This window comes from Bos taurus, chromosome 7, assembly GCF_002263795.3.
Source record: "Bos taurus isolate L1 Dominette 01449 registration number 42190680 breed Hereford chromosome 7, ARS-UCD2.0, whole genome shotgun sequence".
Lineage (NCBI taxonomy): Eukaryota > Metazoa > Chordata > Mammalia > Artiodactyla > Bovidae > Bos > Bos taurus.
In genome coordinates this window covers 15,895,437-15,915,524 of record NC_037334.1, presented here as the reverse complement: position 1 = coordinate 15,915,524, position 20,088 = coordinate 15,895,437, and the positions used below count along the sequence as shown (strand labels likewise).

The 20,088-nt window shown below is 53.2% G+C and overlaps 2 protein-coding genes across 6 annotated transcripts; both read left to right on the top strand.

The window, feature by feature from the left end:
* The first annotated feature begins 503 nt into the window (after positions 1-503).
* ACP5 (acid phosphatase 5, tartrate resistant) lies at positions 504-4,139 on the top strand. Its single transcript, NM_001256558.1, has 6 exons — positions 504-624; positions 1,485-1,572; positions 1,803-2,081; positions 2,290-2,417; positions 2,536-2,881; positions 3,519-4,139. The coding sequence occupies exons 3-6, from the start codon at positions 1,803-1,805 to the stop codon at positions 3,795-3,797; spliced, it is 1,032 nt and encodes a 343-aa protein (NP_001243487.1). The 5' UTR covers positions 504-624; positions 1,485-1,572; the 3' UTR covers positions 3,798-4,139.
* Positions 4,140-13,368: 9,229 nt separating this feature from the next.
* On the top strand, positions 13,369-19,517 carry ELOF1 (elongation factor 1). Of its 5 annotated transcripts, none has more exons than XM_024993809.2 (6): positions 13,369-13,427; positions 13,577-13,643; positions 14,222-14,307; positions 18,229-18,362; positions 18,543-18,613; positions 18,873-19,517. In XM_024993809.2, exons 2-6 carry the CDS (start codon positions 13,604-13,606, stop codon positions 18,935-18,937), a joined length of 396 nt encoding a protein of 131 aa, XP_024849577.1. In that variant the 5' UTR covers positions 13,369-13,427; positions 13,577-13,603; the 3' UTR covers positions 18,938-19,517. The 5 variants fall into 5 exon arrangements, with proteins under 5 accessions (XP_024849577.1, XP_024849578.1, XP_059743888.1 ...); XM_024993810.2 differs by having other exon boundaries at positions 14,163-14,307; XM_059887905.1 differs by lacking the exon at positions 13,577-13,643.
* Positions 19,518-20,088: the final 571 nt, after the last annotated feature.

The window sequence follows — 20,088 nt, the reverse complement described above, 5'->3', positions numbered from 1 at the left end:
GCCCCACCCAGCGCTGCGATAGGAGGGCCCTGGGCACCCCAAGTGTGTAGGTCCCAAGGGTGGAGATTCTGCCTGCGTGGGGTGGGGGGCAGGGAAGGAAACCGGGACCCCGAGTCACTCTCCCGAGCTGCAGTGCAGCTCGGCCAGGTTTGGGCTGTCCTCCGGGGTGCAGTGCGTCACCCCCAGTTACAGAAGCGCTACCTGCGCCCCGGAGGCGTGGTGACGCGGGGTGACCCAGCAGGATCCCCGGGTGCGGCCGGCAGGTCCAGGAGGTCCAGGCTCCAGCGCTTCCGGCCGCCGGGGATCACCTGGGCCGCCCCCGGCCGCCGCGTCCTTTAAGCCCGGGCAGCCCCGACGGCGAGCGCCCAGCATTCCCGCAGCTCGGCTCGCTCAGCCGCGCCTGGCCTTGACCCCGGCCCCGCCGAATGCAGGTGAGACCGCCCAGCGGGTGTAGACCGGAGGCCTCCACCCGGGGGAGTGGTCTCCGCCTAACCTCGTGACCCACTTCCTGTTTATCTGGGCTATGGGGTCGGGAGTTGGCGGGGGGCAAGCAGTCAGCCTGTGTCCTCAAGCCTGGGGATGGGAGCCCCCATTCACCGTCGCAAGGGCCTGTAGCGAGCCATCGTGAGTGCCTATGGGTCCATGGGGCCAGGGAGAAGGGAGGCAGGGAGGGGAGGGGCAGGTCAGACAGGCCTCAGGAGCAGCCGCCGAGGGCGTGAGGGTCAAAAGCCTGTGGTCACACGGCTGGTCACCAGCTCCCTCCTGCCTGGGTTCCTCCTGCAGGAAGCGGGGCGTGAGGTGGAAGGGAAGATGCGGCCAGGACTTCCTGGAAACGGAGGCCCCTGCTGTTTAGGGGAGGGGGGTGACCCTCGGATTGGGGCTCACACCGGATGTGTCACACACACCTCACACACCGGACCCACAACTCAGCCGAGACACACAACACACACACACAGCTGGACTGGGGCGCAAGGCAGGGACACACCAGTCCTCGTCCCCCACACTCAGTTCCACTTGAGGACTCAGGCATGCCTCCCTGACACGCCACACAGGGCCCTGCTGGCGGCTCAGTGTCCACTGCCATGGGGACATAGGACAAGCACACAGCAGGCATGTGACCGAGGTAGGCACGCTTGGCTACACGCAGATATCAGTGCAGACACACCCAGACATGGGCAGACAAACACGTCCACTGAGGACGCAGACACAGGGTGGGTGACTGCTGGGAGGGGTGCACCGATAGAGCTCGGTGCACGCTCGAGGGCCCATGACACAGACACGCTCCCCTGGGCAAACTCGGGGGCTGTGTGTGCAGCCCAGGCTGCCCTGGAGTGCCAGACCCCACCTCGATCCCGATCCCGTGGCCAGCGCTGAGGAACTAACTCCCAGGCTCACATGACCCAAGGGGAGGGCTCCTGGAACCGAGGGGAGGTTTCCTGGAGAAACTGCCTCATCCTCTCTAATGATCCATTTCCGCCCCCCAGGAAATAAAGGCTCGGTGCCCAGCCGCTCTGCCCTGGAGCTCACCTGCCTCTCTGAGCCCCTAGGCAACTGGCTTGTGCCTCCTCCAGGGTGAGTGCTGGGCCCCTGCAAACCCAGCCCTCCTCACCCTGCCAGCTGGATCCTGCTTGCCCGCCCACTGACCCTCCCAGCCAGCTCTTGCCCTGAAGCCCTGGGAACTCAGGCATCAAGCCAGCCCTGCGGGGGAGCCCGTCTCTTCCCCTCCCAGAACAGGGCGAGTGGGGGGGGGTCTCAGGGTGGCCTGCTGCCCAAGCCCCAGATGCCTGTCTCTCCCCTCCCAGATGGACACGTGGACGGTGCTGCTCATCCTGCAAGCCTCGCTGGTGCTCCCCCGGGCTGCTGCCGCTGCTGCCGCCACCACCCCCGCCCCCATGTTGCGCTTCGTCGCTGTGGGTGACTGGGGAGGGGTCCCCAACGCCCCATTCTACACAGCCCGGGAAATGGCCAATGCCAAAGAGATTGCCAGGACAGTGCAGATCCTGGGCGCAGACTTCGTTCTGTCCCTGGGAGACAATTTCTACTTCAGCGGTGTGCAGGATGTCAACGACAAGAGGTTTCAGGTGTGTGCCACTGGAGTGGTGGGGGTGGGGGGAGGCAATGCTTGGAGAAGCCTCTAGACCTTTTACTAGAGAGGGCAGAGCAACACTGATGGTTGTACACACTGAGCATGCACAGCTTCTCCCTTGTTCCTGGCCCCCGAGTTGGTGGGAGCAGCCAGAGGCTGCTTGAACCTGGGGTGGGTGCTGCCCTTCTCTCTGTCTGCTGCAGGAGACCTTCGAGGATGTGTTCTCTGCCTCGCCGCTCCGCTCCGTGCCCTGGTACGTGCTGGCTGGCAACCATGACCATCTGGGGAACGTCTCAGCCCAGATCGCCTACTCCAGGGTCTCCAAGCGCTGGTGAGCCTGCCCCCTCCTGCCTCTCCTTCCCACCCCGCACCAGCCACCTCCCTCAGTGGGGCAAAGAGGCCGACAGGCCAGAGCTGAGCCCCGGGCGTCTCCACCGTACCATCCGCAGGAAGTTCCCCAGCCCTTACTACCGCCTGCGCTTCAAGATCCCCCGGTCCAACGTGTCCGTGGCCATCTTCATGCTGGACACTGTGACCCTGTGCGGCAACTCTGACGACTTTGCCAGCCAGCAGCCCGAGAGGCCCCGCAACTTGGCGATGGCCCGCACGCAGCTGGCCTGGCTCAAGAAGCAGCTGGCAGCAGCCAAGGAGGACTACGTGCTGGTGGCCGGCCACTACCCTGTGTGGTCTATCGCCGAGCATGGGCCCACCCACTGCCTGGTCAAGCAGCTGCTGCCACTGCTGAACGCGCACAAGGTCACCGCCTACCTGTGTGGCCATGACCACAACCTGCAGGTGAGGGTCCCCAGGCTGGCCTGGGATCCTGGTAGGGGAGGATGTCCCCAGCCTGGCCAGCGTGCCACATGGGGTGGCATTGGGGCTCCTCCTGTTTGTGTGTATGTGCTCAGTTGTATCCAACTCTTTGCAACTCCATGGACTGTAGCCCTCGATGCTCGTCTGTCCATGGGATTCTCCGGGCAAGAATGCTGGAGTGGGTTGCCATGCCCTCCTCCAGGGGATCTTCCCAACCCAGGGATCAAACCCCATCTCCTGTGTCTCCTGCGTTGGCAGGCAGCTTTTTTACCACTGAGCCACCTGGGAGTTCCCCTCCTGTTTGGGGGCCTCTCAATTATCACTATCCCTCAAACTCTATGCTTGCTAACCAGAAAACAGCCTGAAGTGCCCTAAAAGCCCTCCCAGGGGTCCCTGTTGCCAGTTGCTTACCCAGATCAATATGCTCCCAGAGGTGAAAAAACTGGAGGCTTGGCGGGAGTGGCAAGGGGTAGGGGGCCAGGATTATGTTCCTTGCTCAAGGTGACTCTGCAGTGAAGGACAGACCTGACCCTGCACCCAAGACAGGTGGGCACCAAGTCCACAATCCACCTAACTGAGGGGCTGAAGGCTCCACTGACCCTGTGTCCTCTGTCCACAGTACCTTCAGGATGAGAATGGCTTGGGCTTCGTGTTGAGCGGGGCTGGGAACTTCATGGACCCCTCGAAGAAACACATGCGCAAGGTCCCCAACGGCTACCTGCGCTTCCACTACGGGGCCGAGAACTCACTGGGTGGCTTCGCCTACGTAGAGATCAGCCCCAAGGAGATGAGCGTCACTTACATTGAAGCCTCGGGCAAGTCCCTCTTCAAGACCAGGTTGCCGAGGCGAGCCAGGTCCGAGCATCAGCACCGCCGCGGGCTCCACGCTGGGGCCTGAGTGAGAAGGCGCCTCCCTGCCGGTGGGTGGGTGGGTCCCACTGGGACACACACACACCCCCTCCCTACTCCCCCTGCCCATGGGCAGGCTTTCTCAGGAGCCCGTGGTGTGATGGCAAAGCAGGAAAGAGAAGGGCAGATGAGGAACTTGTGACATAGATGCCGTGCCTGAAAGAAACATGGACACATGTACGGGCCAGAGTGCCAGGCCCCGTGACCGGGCTCGCCCAGCCTGAGTTCCGGGCATTGAGGGGCAAGGAGGGAGGGAGGCAGAGCTCTCCCCTGGATCAGGCATCCTTCTGTCACTGCTGAATAGACAATAAAGGAAAAACTTGCAAAGACTGAACGTGTGTGTTGTGAGCATCTCTTTTCTTACCTCCCTGGCGAGATGCAATACTTGGGGTTGGAAAGGTTGGGGCTCCCCCACCATCCCTGCTGTGCACCTTCACCTCTCAGTCTCATCTGTAACCAACTGGCCTCATCCATGAGTATGATTTTAAGGCCAAACAGGAACTTAAATTCCTGGTGGTCCAGTGGTTAAGAATCTGCCTTCCTAACTCAGATGAGGAGAAATACTATATGACATCCCTTATTGTGTAAAAAAAAAAAAAAATACACATGAACTTACAAAACAGAGATTCACAGACTTAGGAAAAGAACTTATGGTTGCCGTGAGTGAAGGGATAGTTAGGGAGTTTGGGATGGACATGTGCCCACTACTATATTTAAAGTGGATAACCACAAAGACCTACTGTGGAACTCGGATCAATATTATATGTCAGCCTGCAAGGGAGAGGAGTTTAAGGGAAAATGGATACATGTATATGTATGGCCGAGTTCCTTCATTGTTCATCTAAAACTATCACAACATTGTTAATCGGCTATACCCCGATTCAAAATAAAAAGTTAAAAAAAGAAGAATCTGCTTTCCAGTGCAGGGGACATGGGTTCAATCTCTGCTGGGGAAACAGACCACCCCGCCATGCTGTGGAGCAACTAAGTCTGCATGCACAACTACCCAGCAAGATCCTGAGTGCCTCAATAAGACCCTATGCAGCCAAATAAAGTAATTTTTTAAAAAAGACCAAATAGAATGGTACAATGAAGCAAGCTTCCTCCTCCAGTGTGCTTTCCTTGCATAATAAAAAAAAAACTTCCCTTTGTCACAAAGAGCATCTCCACATACATGCAGCTCTGCATGCATTCTATCTAGCCACAAGTCAAATGTTCGTATCAGAACATTCCTTTTTGCTCATTTCAATATGGGATCAGTGCTATTCATACAGTTCTAAAATTTAAACTTTATAGAAAGGAAAACTATCTCACCCACCTCATGTTTGTTCCTCCACCTTTCCAGAAAAGAAATAGTATTTTTATAAATGTCTTGGGCTTCCTTTGAGGATTTCTGTGTGCAAATAAAGGCAAACCTGAATGTTTTTTTCTCCCCTTTCCCATTTATCTGCACCTTGCTTTTTTAGTTTTTGTCTGTTTGATTTTTTTGGCTGTTCCTCAAGGCATGCGGGGTCTTTCTTGACAAAGAGCTATGCTTAGCTGTGTCCTCTGTCCATGGGGATTCTCCAGGCAAGAATACTGGAGTGGGTTGCTATGCCCTCCTCCAGGGGATCTTCCCAACCCAGGGATTGAACCAGTTCTCCCGCATTGCAGGTGGATTCTTTACCGTCTGAGCCATCAGGGAAGCCCATGAATGCTGGAGTGGGTAGCCTATCCCTTCTCCAGGGGAAGTTCCCGACCCAGGAATCGAACAATGCAGAGGTCATCTGCATTGCAGGTGGATTCTTTACCAGCTGATCTACCAGGGGATCAAACCCGTGCCTCTGCAGTGGGGCTATGCAGACTTCACCACTGGACCACCAGGGAAGTCCTTGAACCTTGCTCTTTTGGTTTTGATTTTGTTTTCTTTTTAAAATAAACTTCACTGAGTTCTTACGGACACATTTTAGAAGTGTGCAGTTCAGTAAGTTTAGACAAAGGCACACAGTCCTAAACCCAACGCCACAATCAAGAAACAAGCATTTCCTGCACCTGCAAAGGTTTTCTTTTGCAATTTGCTCTTTCTGTCCGTTGTACCTGGAGATCTGCCCACCGGCCCTCCAGGGAGCTTATTTCTGCTGCTACAGAGGCCCCACTGGGTGCCTGGCCCCATTGTCTGTCTACCAAGGAGTGCCCAGATGCCTTCAATAATTTTGCTGTCCTCAAATCATGCTGCCATAAATGAGCCTGCACATTTATTTCCTATGTATGCAGAAATGATTGTAGAATAAACAAGGTACATTCCTAAGAGGAAGATTGCCCTGCTTTTTGACAGCCACGGATTTTCTGCCTTGTGTCACCAGCTCCTAGCTGGGGCCTACAGAAATTTTTTCCAGTCCTTCCCTCTCACCAACACAGCCACCTTGGACACCCCCGGACCCGAGCTTTTGTACATCTGTGCAAGTACATATGGGGTAAAACTTCCAGAATTATTTCAGAGCCTGTTCCTGCTAAAGAACGCTGAAAACGAAATGCTCACCCTGAACCAAAAGCTGCAGAGCAATGCACTTAGTTCCCCTCTGGGCTTCTCAGTTGACTAAAATCCACCCACAAACAGCCTGACCCAGCCAGTCGCAGGAACTACTTTCTTGACTCACCGTCACCGCCCACTTCAGCTGCTATGGGCCAGGGACCCAATTGTTTGGGAAATGGCATCTTACATTTGCTACTTTGTAGCAGTCAGTATTGATGAATTTGTTACATGGTACCTGTGTTACTTGGAAGGACTGAAGCTGAAACTACAATACTTTGGCCACCTGATGCAAAGAGCCAACTCATTAGAAAGGACCCTGATGCTGGGAATGATTGAGGGCAAGAGGAGAAGAGAGCAACAGAGGATGAGATGGTTGGACAGCATCGCTGACTCAATGGACATGAGTTTGAGCAAACTCCAGGAGATGGTGAAGGACAGGGAAGCCTGGGGTGCTGCAGTCCATGGGGTCGCAAAGAGTCGGACACGACTTAGCGACTGAACAGCAACATGTGTTACTATGCTTACCAGGTTGTTCAGTGGTAAAGGATCCGCCTGCCAATGCAGGAGACACGGGCTGGATCCCTGGGTTGGGAAGATCCCCTAGAGAAGGAAATGGACACTCACTCCAGTACTCTTGCCTGGAGAATCTCATGGACAGGCAGCCTGGCAGGCTACAGTCCATGGGGTCACAAAGAATTGAACCTGAACATGCACACACACACACACACACACACACACACACACATTATTACTGCTGCTGCTGCTGCTAAGTCGCTTCAGTCTGTCCGACTCTGTGCGACCCCACAGACAGCAGCCCACCAGGCTCCCCCGTCCCTGGGATTCTCCAGGCAAGAACACTGGAGTGGGTTGCCATTTCCTTCTCCAATGCATGAAAGTGAAAAGTGAAAGTGAAGTCGTTCAGTTGTGTCCGACTTTTAGCTACCCCATGGACTGGAGCCTACCAGGCTCCTCTGTCCTTGGGATTTTCCAGGCAAGAGTACTAGAGTGGGGTGCCATTGCCTTTAAGCAAAGCTGGGGACTCCTTGGTGGTTCAGCAATTAAGACTTTGCCTTCCAAGGAAAGGGGTGGAATTCTGATTTCTGGTCAGGGAGCTAAGATACCTACCACAAGACTCATGGCCAGAAAAAAAAAAAAAAGAAGCAAATTAAATACTTTAAAAATGGTCCACATAAAAAAAATCCTTCAAAAAAATTAAGCAAAACTGTCTTACCAAAATGCCAACCCTGAGTTCCTTTCAGCTGGTATTACTACCAGCCAAGTTCTATGCCAAACAAACAAACAAACAAAAAACACCATCCCAGGACTTCCCTGGCTGTTCTGTGGTTAAGACCCAGTGCAGGGGGCACAAGTTTGCCCTCTGGTTGAGGGAAATACTGCATGCCTCATGGTGCAGCTGGAAAAAAAAGAACAAAAAACACACCATTGCTTCTAATCTTGACCAAGGAGGAAAGGGCCAGCAGTATCCTGGCTTCTCAGGGCACAGAAGCTTGACAGATTAAGTCAGGTGCCCAAAGTCCTGCTCAGGAAATGGCAGACCCTCCATCTTAACCAGGACAGTCAAGGCAGCTCACAGCCACCCTACCTCTCCCCACTGACTCAGAGACTCCAGGCAGGCAGGAGTCTGAATCAGAAGTCGGCCTCGTGTCCCTGTTTGCAGGGCCCAGAGTGTGGAATTAGCCCAACATCCCAGTTCACAGGGCCCGGAGTGTGGAAAGGAGAAGTGACACATCCAAGCTGACACAGGTGGGAAGGAGAACTGGTCCCCCTCCTCCACCAGGGCCGAGCACTTCTACCGCACGGAGGCCCAAGTCCTGAGCCAACCCAAGGAGCACCCAAAGGGACAAGGCAGGGTGGACATACGCCCTCAGAGAGGGCTTCCATGCAGCTCAGGGCGGGGGACAACGTCCACCAGCACACGGCCATGGTTGGAAAGCTGCCTTGTCAATTACAGGAAATAAGATGGCAGAATTCCTTAAGATCACAGTCACAGAGTTTCATCTCTTCCCTCTCTTCCCAACCAACTGCATCTGATTCAACCATCACAGATATTGCCAACTCTGAACTCCATTCCTCACACCAGGTGCAGGGTCTGGCACCGGCGCCCTCACCCGGCCAGTTGGCTGTCAGCGGAGATTCAGGTCATATGCACCCTCCTCAACAGTCTCTGAGGTCAAGACTCCTGAACAGTGAGGTGACACCTGCCTGACCAAACAGCAAAATGCACAGTCATCCTCACAGCATGACCCTGGCTCCAGGAAAACATCCAGAGGGAATCTAGAAACAAACAGGAGAGAACGATGGCGTGATGTAGGCTAAGGTGATGTCGCAACTTTGCAGGAAAGACGTTATGTTATCTGCCTTGTCAGTTTGCCCAGAGCAAAACAGCCTGACCCCTACTTCAGAGTGTGTGCAAAAATGAATTACAAGGGACTCACACGTTTTGGTGTAGAAATAAAATACAGTAACTCAACTATATTCCAAAATAAAAGTAAAATTAAATTAAAACTACAGAGTAGAGTAATTCAACTATAAAAAAAAAAAAGTAAAAAATACAGTAGAAAATGAACATCCACACAAAGATCTGAATAAAATAGCTCATAGTAGCTTTATACGTAACTGTCCCAAACTGGAAACAATCCAAATGTCCATTTTCAAGTGAAAGGATAAACAAACTGTGTTCCATCCATATGATAAAATGATAAAAAGGAACAACTACTGACATACGAAACATTTGTTGATGTTGTTTTGTCACTAAGTCCTGTCTAACTCTTTTTTGACCCCATGGACTGTAGCCCCTCTAGGCTCCTCTGTCCATGGGATTCTCCAGGCAAGAATACTGGAGTGGGTTGCCATTTCCTACTCCAGGGGATCTTACCTGATCCAGGGATCAAACCTGCGGCTCCTGCATTGGCAGGCAAATTCTTTACCAGAGCCACTAGGAAAGTCAAACACAACATGGACATAGGGAATTCTTCGGCAGCCCAGCAGTTAGGACTTTCACTGCCTAGGACACAGGTTCAGTCCCAGGTCCGGGAACTAAGATCCTCCTAAGCTCCAAAGCCAAATCATCCCCCCACCAAACAAAACAAAAAAACCATAGACATGTCTCAGTCATACTAAGCTGAGTTAAAGAAGCGAAACTCAAGAGACTTCATATTGTATGATTCTGTTTATGTGACTTCCTCAAGAGCACAAAGTTATAGGAACTGAAAACAGATTAGCTGGTGTCAAGGGCTGGGGGGTGGGGTAGGAATTGACTACAAAGAGACATAAGGAAACTTCTTTGGGCGGGGGAGGGTGAAAACATTCTCTGCTGATTATGGAGATTGTTTCACAGGCCTATGTATTTGTCAAAACGTGCAGTTTGTCTGTCAATTATATCTAAATAATATAGACGTGAGAGGAGGGAAGGAGTAAAAGTAGAGAAAGGAAAAAAGAAAAGGAGAGAAGAAAGGAAAAGGGAAAGAAAACAAAAAAACAACCAGTGAACTTGGCAATCATGAGGGAATATAGAATTGTCCAAATATATACTATGGCAGTCATGCAATAGCTACCTGTAGATGTATTGACCACTACCAAGAGGAAATACCAAGTTGCAAGGTAACATTATGGTATAAGGTAATAGCTCAGATGGTAAAGAATCTGCTTGCAATGCAGGAGACCCAGGTTCGATCCCTAGGTCGGGAAGATCCTCTGGAGAAGGAAATGGCTACCCACTCCAGTATTCTTGCCTGGAGAATCCCACTGGACAGAGGAGCCTGGTGGGCTACAGTCCGTGGGGTCGCAAAGAGTCCGACATGACTAAACGATTAACACTACTACTACCACTATGAGTGTATCCAGGTTTCTACAAGCAAGATCAAACCAGTCAATTCTAAAGGAAATCAACGCTGAACATTCATGGGAAGGACTGATGCTGAAGCCGACGCTCCAATGACGCGAAGAGCCAACTCATTGGAAAAGACCCTGATGCTGGGAAAGATGGAGGGCAGAAGTGGACAACAGAGATGAGATGGTTGGATGGCATCACCAACTCAATGGACATGAGTTTGAGGAAACTCTGGGAGATGATGAAGGACAAGGAAGCCTGGCGTGCTGCAGTCCATGGGATCGCAAAGAATCAGTGGGACTGAGAGACTGAACAAGTTAAGACAAGACAAGCCTGAAGAGAGTCCTCCAGAGAGGCACTTCCTGGGGTGAAGCTTGACAGTTCCCAGAGTAACAGTGCCCCCTAGAGGACTTCTGGAGATAGGTTTATTGGAAACAATCTCATTACAAGTTCTTTTCTTAAACACTCACAATGAAAACAGTTCTTATCAAGACTGCCAGGGACCAAACACTTGCCAAAGTCAACAGTCAACTGTCTTTCATCTTACTCAAACTCCCAGCCACATGTGACAACAGTTGATCACTCTTGTCTTGCAATACTTTTTTTCTGGAGACTTCTAGGAGAGGACAACCCATGTCTTTTTCCTCCAATCTCACTGGTCTGGCTGGTCTCTTACTGGCTCCTCCTACTCCTAATCTCTAAGGTTGGGGAGCCCTGGTCTCCTTTCTTTAAACTTATTATTTTATATTTATTTATTTGGCCGTGCTAGGTCTTAGTTGCAGCGTGTGGGACCTGGTTTCCCAACCAGGGATAAAACATGGGCCCCCTGCATTAAGAGCACAGTCTTAGCCACTGGACCACCCAGAAAGTCCCTGGTCTCCTTCCTTTTTTTTTTTTTTTAATAATTTTATTTATTTTTTACTGTGCTAGGTCTTGGTTGCTGCACAGGCTTTTTTCTAGTTTCGCGCAGAGAGCAGGGGCTGCTCTCTAGTTGCCGTGTGCAGGCTTTTCATTACAGTGGCTTCTGTTGCTGTAGAGCACAGGCTCTAAGACAGGTGGGCTTCAGTACTTACAGCACGTGGGCTTAGTAGTTGTGGCTTCTGGGCTCTAGAAAACAGGCTCAATAGTTGTGGTGCATGGGCTTTGTTGCTCTGTGGTATATGGGATGTTTCCAGATCAGGGATCAAATCCTGCACTGGCAGGCAGATTCTTTCCCACTGAGTCACCAGGGAAGCACCCCCTGGTCTCCTTCTAGCCTTCTTTTGCTGCACTTTGCCCTTTACCCCTGAAACCCCAAGTGACCTCCTCTGGCCCAAGGCTTTAAATCATCTCCATATGTAGATGACTCTCAAAATCACATCCAACTTCTTCTTCTGAGCCCCTAATATCCCTTCCAAAGGCTTTTCCATACCCTCTCTTGCTTCTCTCAAACCTGTCACAGCCAAACACAACCCTTGACCTCTCCTCCAAATCAGTTCTCTCAAGCCTTTCCTCTTCTGAGTAAGAGGCAGCACCCAGGGTTTCCAACCTTGATTCTCCTCTCTCCTTCACTCCCTCTTCTTTTTCTAATTATTTTGACTGTGCTGGGTTTTTGTTGTAGCTTGGGGGCTCTCTAGTTGCAGAGCACCAGCTTAGCTGCCCAGTAGTATGTGGGATCTTAGTTTCCTACTGCTGCTGCTGCTAAGTCACTTCAGTCGTGTCCAACTCTGTGCGACCCCATAGACGGCAGCCCACTAGGCTCCCCAGTCCCTGGGATTCTCCAGGCAAGAACACTGGAGTGGGTTGCCATTTCCTTCTCCAATGCATGAAAGTGAAAAGTGAAAGTGAAGTCGCTCAGTCGTGTCTGACTCTTGGCGACCCCGTGGACTGCAGCCTACCAGGCTCCTCCATCCATGGGATTTTCCAGGCAAGAGTATTGGAGTGGGGTGCCACTGCCTTCTCCGCTTGCTTAGTTCCCTAACCAGGGATTTAACCCTGGTACCCTGCAGTGGAAGGTGGATTCTTAACCACTGTGCCACCAAGGAAGTCTCCCCTCTTAGGTTCTACTTCTGTGTAACTTCTACTCAGCTTCTGGATTTCATCCTGAGCAGCAGCCTCCCGGGCAAGCCTTCTCTAACCTCCCAGACTAGTTGGGCAACCTTCTTCACCATCATATGCTCTGAAATCTACACACTCCCCTCTGCTGAGCTGAACAGTGTAGCAACTGATCCTTTATGTTTCTTTTTTATTTTTATTAGAGGATAATTGCTTCACAATGTTGTATTGGTGTCTGCTGTACAACATGAATCAGCCATAAGTATGCATATGTCCCCTCCCTCTTGAGCCTTCCTCCCACTTCCCCCCATCCTACCCCTCTGGATGGTCAGAGTACGGGCTGTGTTACACAGCACCTTTCCACTAGCTGTCTTACACACAGCAGCACATATATGTCAATGCTACTCTTTCAATTCATTCCGCCTGATCCTTCCTCAGCTCTGTCCAGCCTCTTCACTGCTGCTGCTGCTGCTGCTAAGTAGCGGCAGCCTCTTCACTACATTGTGGGAATTGTGGAGCTTAGTTTTCCCCTCCCCTCACCCTTACTGCCTGTCCAATCTCATGTATTATAGCTTCCACACTCAAAATTGACCAAGACAGGACATCACCATGGAGTTAGTTAGAAAGGCTGACTTCCAGGTCCCACTCCTGACCTAGTGAGCCAGAATCTAAGTTAGAATAAGATCCACAGGTTCTTGTTAAAGTTTGACAGGAGCTTCTTACAAGCTTCTCTCACACTCTGATTCAGCCATACAGTTCTGTGCATGTTCTTAGCACTGGGATATATGTATGTGGCTGACGTCTGGGAGGCCCATGTGAGTTGCCAAGGGCTGGGGCTTGAACTGGGAGAAAAGATAAGTGAAGATGCTGCAGCCAAGGGCGAAGCTGGCTTTCCAGGGCTACTATGGCCAGGTCCACCTCTCCGGAAACGCGGTAACTGCCAGTGCGGGAGCGTACCAAAGTTGTGCCCACAAGCGCCGGCTCTAACTACCAAGTATGGTCAGGCCCTTGTGCAGGCACACTGCGTTCCTGCTGCCGGGCCCGAAATGGGAGTACGCGTGCGCACAGAGAAGATGCTGGAGGAGGCGGGGCTTCCTCGCTGGGCAGTCCCAGCCTCGGGAGGACGAGAAGGCGGGGGAGGTAAGAGATTCCGCTTCCGCCGAAAGCCGGAAGTCACTGTCTCCCGGGTGAACGAGGCGGTCGCAACAAGGGTGTGAGTGCAGGTAAAGGTTCGCGCGGGCGGACGTTGGGGCCGGGTGGGGCTGGGCGCTCTGCGACCCCAGGGTGCTCACGGGGTCCTGAAGGAGGCGCCGAGGGCCCAGGGCTCGGGGAGCGGCCCATCGGGGAACTTGATTGCCTCGGGTTTCTGCAGGTCCCAGCCCGCTGCTCGGAGGCCTGGATGCTACCGGCGGCTGGCTGGAGGCGACACCGAAGCTTCGGTGAGCCTGGATGAACAGTCCTCCCACCGCCTCTTGAGTTCGGCCAGGGGCGATGGCTGAGCTCTCTTCCATCTTCTTGGCGCGCTTTGGACTTAGGTCGCCACCTAAGTACAGTCCCCGGTCCCCGGAACTTTACATGCAGTCCATACCCCTTTTCTGCAGTGTAGTTGGAGGGCACTATAGTGAAGTGAAGTCTCTCAGTCGTGTCCGACTCTGCGACCCCATGGACTGTAGCCTACCAAGCTCCTCTGTCTATGGGATTTTCCAGGCAATAGTCCTGGAGTGGATTGCCATTTCCTTCTCCAGGGGATCTTCCCAACCCAGGGATCGAACCCGGGTCTCCCGCATTGTAGACAGACGCTGTACCAGAGGGCACTATAGTCACCGGGAAAAATGGGATTCTGGGGCCCATCTCTAGCTTCAGGAGACTTGTTTGTATCTACAACAGATAGTTATTTAGCACTTAATGCATACCAGGCACTAGGCGTACTGCTGATTCGTTGTTGTTTAATTGTTCAGTCCTGTCCGACCCCATGGACTGCAACACTCCAGGCTTCTTTGTCCATGGGTTTTCCTAGCCAACGGTACTGGAGTCGGTTGCCATTTCCTTCTCCACCGGATCTTCTCGACCCAGGGATCAAACCCCAGTCTCCTGCATTGGCAGGTGAGCCACCAGGGCTGCTGATTCCAGCCATGGACAAATCAGGCTCCTACTCCAACCCGCAGAACTGACATTCTAGTTGGGGGACGTCTGGTGTGAAGTTCAGAAAGTTGCCTTTTTCTGAGCAGCCCGCAGGTGATTCCATGGCAGGTGGAACCCAGGGTCTGGCTCTGGGGAAATTTTTCCAACAAAACACTCTGGCCAAAGGTGGGAGCCTGGGCTGCCGAAGTGGCTACACTTTACTAAAGCCTGCAGGGTCTTGTGGTTGGCATGCTGCTTTCGTCTTCCGTTGCATCTCACATCCATCTCCCTGTTGCTCACTGGGCTTCAGCTGTATCAGTCTTCTGTTTCTCAAGAAAAGCTGGTGCTTCCTTGAAGCCTTTGCAATTGAAGCGTTTCCAGCCTCTGCCTGCACTGGCTTATGTGGATTTTCTTTCTCTCGTCGTTCAGTCCTCATTTTAAATGACCCTTCCCCAAGGGATCCTTCAGGTTCCACCCTTGAGTGAAGTAGCCCTGTCCCAGAAAAGTTCACATAGCCTTGTTTTTTGTTTTTAATTTTATTTATTTACTGGATGCCCTGGGTCTTTGTGGCTGCGCTCGGGCTTTTTCTAGTTGCGGTGAGCAGGAGCTACTCTCTAGTTGCACTGCAAAGGCTTCTCATTGCAGTGGCCTCTCTTGTGGCTCACAGGCTCAGGAGTTGTGGCATGCAGCCTTAGTGACCCCGCAGCATGTCAGATCTTCCCAGACCGGGGATGAAACCCGTATCCCCTGCATTAGCTACCGACTACCGAGGAAGTCCCACGTCGCTCTGTTTTATTAACCTCATAGCACTTGCCAGTGGCTTGCCAGGTGGTGCTAGTGGTAAAGAACCTGCCTGCTAATACAGGAAACGTAAGAGATTTGGGTTCAATCCCTGGTTGGGGAAAATCCCCTGGAGAAGAAAATGGCAACCCACTCCAGTATTCTTGCCTGGGAAATCCCATGGACAGAGAAGTCTGGCGGGCCACAGTCCATAGGGTCACAAAGAGTCAGAGAAGACTGAAGTGACTTAACACACACACACACACACACACAGCACTTGTCAATATTTGAAATTTTTTCCCTTATTAGTTAGCTTAAGGGTCTGTCTTCTCCACCAGAATATCAGTTACACAAGAGCAAACACCTCACCTTCCCTGATTACAGCACTGCTGTGTCTTGCTCTAGGCCTGGCATTGGTTGGTTCATTCATTCATTCAGTAAATATTTGTTGAACACCAGCTCTGTGCCATGAACTCTTCTAGGCTCTGAGGATACAAAGAAAAGACAGAAATCCCTGCCCACAAGGAGTTCACACTCTGAGGGTGGTGGACAGGAACCAGTGAGGAAGCTATTGTGATCATCCAGGCCAGAGAAGACCTGGACTCTGGACTCAGATCACAGAACTGGCCCTGGGAGTGGTGAGAAGTGGTCAGATGCTGGGCGTCTTCCAAAGGGAGAACAGTAGGGAACTTCCCTGGTGGTCCAGTGGTTAAGAACCTGAGCTTCCGCTGCCAGGGCGCGGGTTCCATCCCTGATTGGGGGAACTAAGATCCTGCATGCCTCAAGGTGTGGCCTAAAATAAACGTAGGGCAGTAGGATCAGGGTGAGATTAGGGGTGTGAGAGGGGGCAAAAGGAACTGAGGTCAAATCCAGGGTTTTTGGAAAGGTGGACTTGCTGTCTGATGAGCTGAGGAAGACAGCAGGAGAGCAGATTGAGGTGTTTGGAGCTGGGTTTTGGACAGGTCATGTTTAAACATTGGTTAGCATCAGGTGTGGCTGAGGCAGGTGGTCAGGAAGGCTACAGTTCAGAGGAGGCACTGGAAGCAGTGATGCGGGGTGGAGGTGAATGTATTTGGACAAGGGAGAGGCCCAGAGACTGAACGAGTGGATTCACTATCCTTAGCAAATTAGAGAGGTGGGGTGGGGTTGCAGCAGCAGAGACTGCCAGAACCTGCCATCAAGGAGTGAGTGGGGAGAGTCCCGGGTCCTGAGAGCCCTGTGAAAAGGGTCGGCGGAGAAACCGGTATGTCCAGTGTGCTGAGGAGTGGGGACTGCCCTGTGGGGTGGACAGCATGGCAGGGGCAGTGGAGAGAGAACCGGAGAGAAGGCAGACAGCTCTATTCGAAAAACTCTCTAAAAATGAACAGATTGTTTTTAATGATGGGCAAAGTCATCCCAAGTGTGTTTGTTAATGATCCAGTAGAGAGAGCAAGTGTGATGCTGGGGTCTAAGGCCCAAGGTAACGAACTGTGTTTGTGGGGAGCGAGGCCGTTCTTCCATAGCAAAAGAGGAAAGGTCAAGTGGGTGGTCCTGGCGACTTGTGGATTGTGGATGTTCACTGCCAGCTCCTTCTGTTTACTCAGTGAATTGGAAGCACCTTTAGTTGAGAACAAGAACATCAGATAGAGAGTGATCACACGTGTGAATGAAACACTGGTCTTTCTGCTAGTCATGGAAGGATGAGACCAGAAGCAGGGGTGGACGGGAGTGGGAGGGGCGCTTCGGGAGGTTAGCCCGGTGCCTGACATGGGAGATTGCACTCAGCGTAGCTGCTGCTGCTTCCCTGTCCACCTGCCTCTGAGGCATCTTCCCCTGGACATGCCCTTTGCCCCAGCACCTTGCTCTTCCTTTGTGTCAGACATCAGAGAACAGGGCCCCTTTTCCCCTGAGCCACCACCTCCGTCCCACACCACAACCTTGGGAGTCAGCCCGGACCCTTCCTTCTCACACTGCTCACCCGCTCCCCTGGACTGTTCCTTCTCGACATGCTCACCACTGGCTTGTCCCCTCTGTCTCACTCACCCGCTGCTGCTTTTCACCCTGAACAACCCTCTCCTGGTTCTGACTTCATCTTCACCCAGGCTTTCCACCCATCCCTTTCCTTAGTCCCTCTCTTTCTCTTTTTAAAAATACTTATTTATTTATTTGGCTGCACCGGGTCATAGATGCAGCATGCAGCATCTTCAGTCTCATTTCAGCATGCGGAATCCTTAGTTGCAGCATGCGGGATCTTTAGTTGTGGCATGCAAACTCTTAGTTGTGACATGTGGGATCTAATTCCCTGACCAGGGATCGAACCCAGGGCCCCTGCATTGGGAGTGTAGTCTTAGCCACTGGACCACCAGGAAAGTCCCTCCTTGGTCTCTTTAAAACACCAAGCAATTTCATCCCCACACTCCCCACAGCCTCCAGCATCCATCCAAATATTCAGAACATTCCCACGTGTTCCCTCCCCACCCCCTTTCTCCCCGCAGCCTGCCCCTGTACCCAACCCACATGGTCCCCAAACCCTGGCCAGGCCCTCACCCTTTTATATGGCATTTCCTTGCTCCAAATGCATGTCCCTGTTTCTCTGTCCAGCAGCCCCTCATCTGCAAAGAGCCTGCCGGAGGGGCCCCCCAGAAGGTTCTGTCACATCCTTTCAGTGTCATTCCTCCTGGGTGGCATTGGCCTGTCCCGTGACAGAAGGAGCAGCCTGAATAAAATCTCTGGCTCCTGAGCACTCCTGCCTGACCGGCCTTCACAGAGTCTCGTCCTCACCAGGAATGGTGGCCTCCTGTGTAGGTGCTGGCAGCAGACAGGCCAGGCTCTTACCATATGTCCTGTTCGCCCTCCCTGTGAGACCAGGCTCGGATGGAAACTTCATGCCACTTCATAGACAGGAGACTGAGGCACAGAGAATTTAAGGAACCCACTTGAGATCCTGCAGGAAGTGGAGGAGCTGGGGTTAGAATCCAGGCCTCCTGACCCCATAGTGCACTGAGGTGGTCTGCCTGCCCAGCCCCTGGGAGCCTCAGGCAAGACCTCCCTTCTCCAGAGGCAGCCAGCCTGCTTCCTAGGGCATCGGGCTGGGGGGCTGCATGGGGCCCACGAGTCACTGACTTCTGTCCCTTCTGCCCACAGGTTCACTCCCCTACAGACATGGGGCGCAGAAAGTCAAAACGGAAGCCACCCCCCAAGAAGAAGATGACAGGCACCCTGGAGACCCAGTTCACCTGCCCCTTCTGCAACCACGAGAAGTCCTGTGACGTGAAAATGTGAGTGGGGCCAGGGATCCTGCCTCACGGGGCCACTTCCTCCTTCCTCAGTTGGGGTGTCGCTCACCCCGACCACTACCCTATCCTCCAATCTGCCCCAAGCCCTCCTGCTTAGGGGGATCATCACCCACAGACAGAGGCCCCTTCCTTCACTAGTCCCTGCACCTCCTCCTGTTCCAGGGACCGAGCCCGAAACACCGGAGTCATCTCTTGTACCGTGTGCCTAGAGGAATTCCAGACGCCCATCACTTGTATCCTTGGGAATCCGGGCTTTTTCCAGGAGATGGGTTGGGGGTTCTGGGCGGCCCCAAGTGGGCTGCTCGAGGACACCCAGCCCTGCAGCGTGCCCTGGGGGCATGGCCACGGAGAGGAACCAGCGCCACGGGCTGACTTACGTGGTGTGAACGGGGTTCAGGGCAGTGGTCTGGCTAACAGTGGCGTGAGCTACAGAAAAGTAAATGTGGGAAAGGGGTCCAGTGCTACCAGTTGCCCTTGACTGCAGCGGCTCAGATCTGTCAGAACCAGTGGACGTGTACAGCGATTGGATAGATGCCTGCGAGGCTGCCAATCAGTAGCGACGCAGACGGCTCACCCCCATGGCAGCCCCGCCCACTGGGTACCAATCGAGAGACATTCCAGGGTGTGGGTCCAGAGCCTTTGCAGCCCCGAATGTGAGTGTGTGCAGAGTGGGTATGTGTGTGTGTGCACACGTGGCTGCAGGTGCGACTGCGGGGGAGTCCTCGTGGGAAGCCGGTAGAGTTGAAGGGTGGTGGGGCCCCGGGGGCCTGAAATGCTTGTTCAACAAGCCTTTGACTGGCTCCAGCCTCTAGCACCTGGGCCACCAGCTTCAGGGCCCTGTTTTCTCTAGAGGCCTGCGTCCTGACCCCCCTGTGCAAGGGCAGGCCCTCAGAGGCTGCCACCGGCCTCTCCAGCGCCTTCCTGTACCTCACCAGCACTTGGCCATTGAACAGGATTGACTGCTCCCCCTCCCCAGCTGCCTTCCCAGGCCTCTGGCCTGGGATTCAAGTCACAATCCCATGGGCCCCCTGGCAAGGCGGCCTGTTTTCATGTTCCCTCGCTTTTGTAGAGGAGGGAGGGGCTGGGCTGGGGACAGCTGTCTGTCACAAGCCCTTAAATAAAGCAGCAAATGAGGAACTCCCAGTTTTCTGATTTCCTGGGCTCTGGGTCAGACCCAGGGGCTCAACGCAGGAAAAGGGGAGACTGAGGCATTCAGAGTTTGCCCAGCAGGCCGTCTGAAGTGGGGTTCAGTCAGTCCTTCAAACCATCCCACGTTTTATCCACTCTACAAGCATTCAAGGTGAAACCCGGGCCGCTGGGCTCAGGGGACAGGGATAAACGCACAGGCATCTGGCCAGGCATTTACAGTCACGGTGAAAACCAGGGCCAACAGAGCCCGGGGTAGGGGTGGGGTGATCAGAGAGGGCTTCCTGGGGGATCCCCCTAAAGAAGGTCAGGCTCCAGGGCCCCCCTGTTCCTGAGGCTGCTCTCAGGTGTGCCTGCCTTCCCGCCGTGTTTCAACAGCCACCCTGGGAGGAAGATGCTCACAGGTGAGGAAGCAGGCCAGAGATAGGAGATCGTGGGCCCAGGGTCCCACAGCCAGCAGGCTTCACAGCCCAGGGTCTCACTCATGAGTTCAGGGTCCAGGCAAAGGGAACAACTCCTGGCTTCCTGGGGGCTGAATGGGGCGAGGATCCCTGGAGGGAAA

Bases quoted from the DNA above. Each gene is read 5' to 3' on its own strand.
- ACP5 (NM_001256558.1), top strand. From the start codon at position 1,803: ATGGACACGTGGACGGTGCTGCTCATCCTGCAAGCCTCGCTGGTGCTC. The intron at 2,082-2,289 runs GTGTGTGCCACT...TGTCTGCTGCAG, and splicing joins TCAACGACAAGAGGTTTCAG to GAGACCTTCGAGGATGTGTT. The intron at 2,418-2,535 runs GTGAGCCTGCCC...TACCATCCGCAG, and splicing joins TCCAGGGTCTCCAAGCGCTG to GAAGTTCCCCAGCCCTTACT.
- ELOF1 (XM_024993809.2), top strand. From the start codon at position 13,604: ATGCTACCGGCGGCTGGCTGGAGGCGACACCGAAGCTTCG. The intron at 18,363-18,542 runs GTGAGTGGGGCC...CTCCTGTTCCAG, and splicing joins AAGTCCTGTGACGTGAAAAT to GGACCGAGCCCGAAACACCG. The intron at 18,614-18,872 runs GTATCCTTGGGA...GCAGCGGCTCAG, and splicing joins ATTCCAGACGCCCATCACTT to ATCTGTCAGAACCAGTGGAC.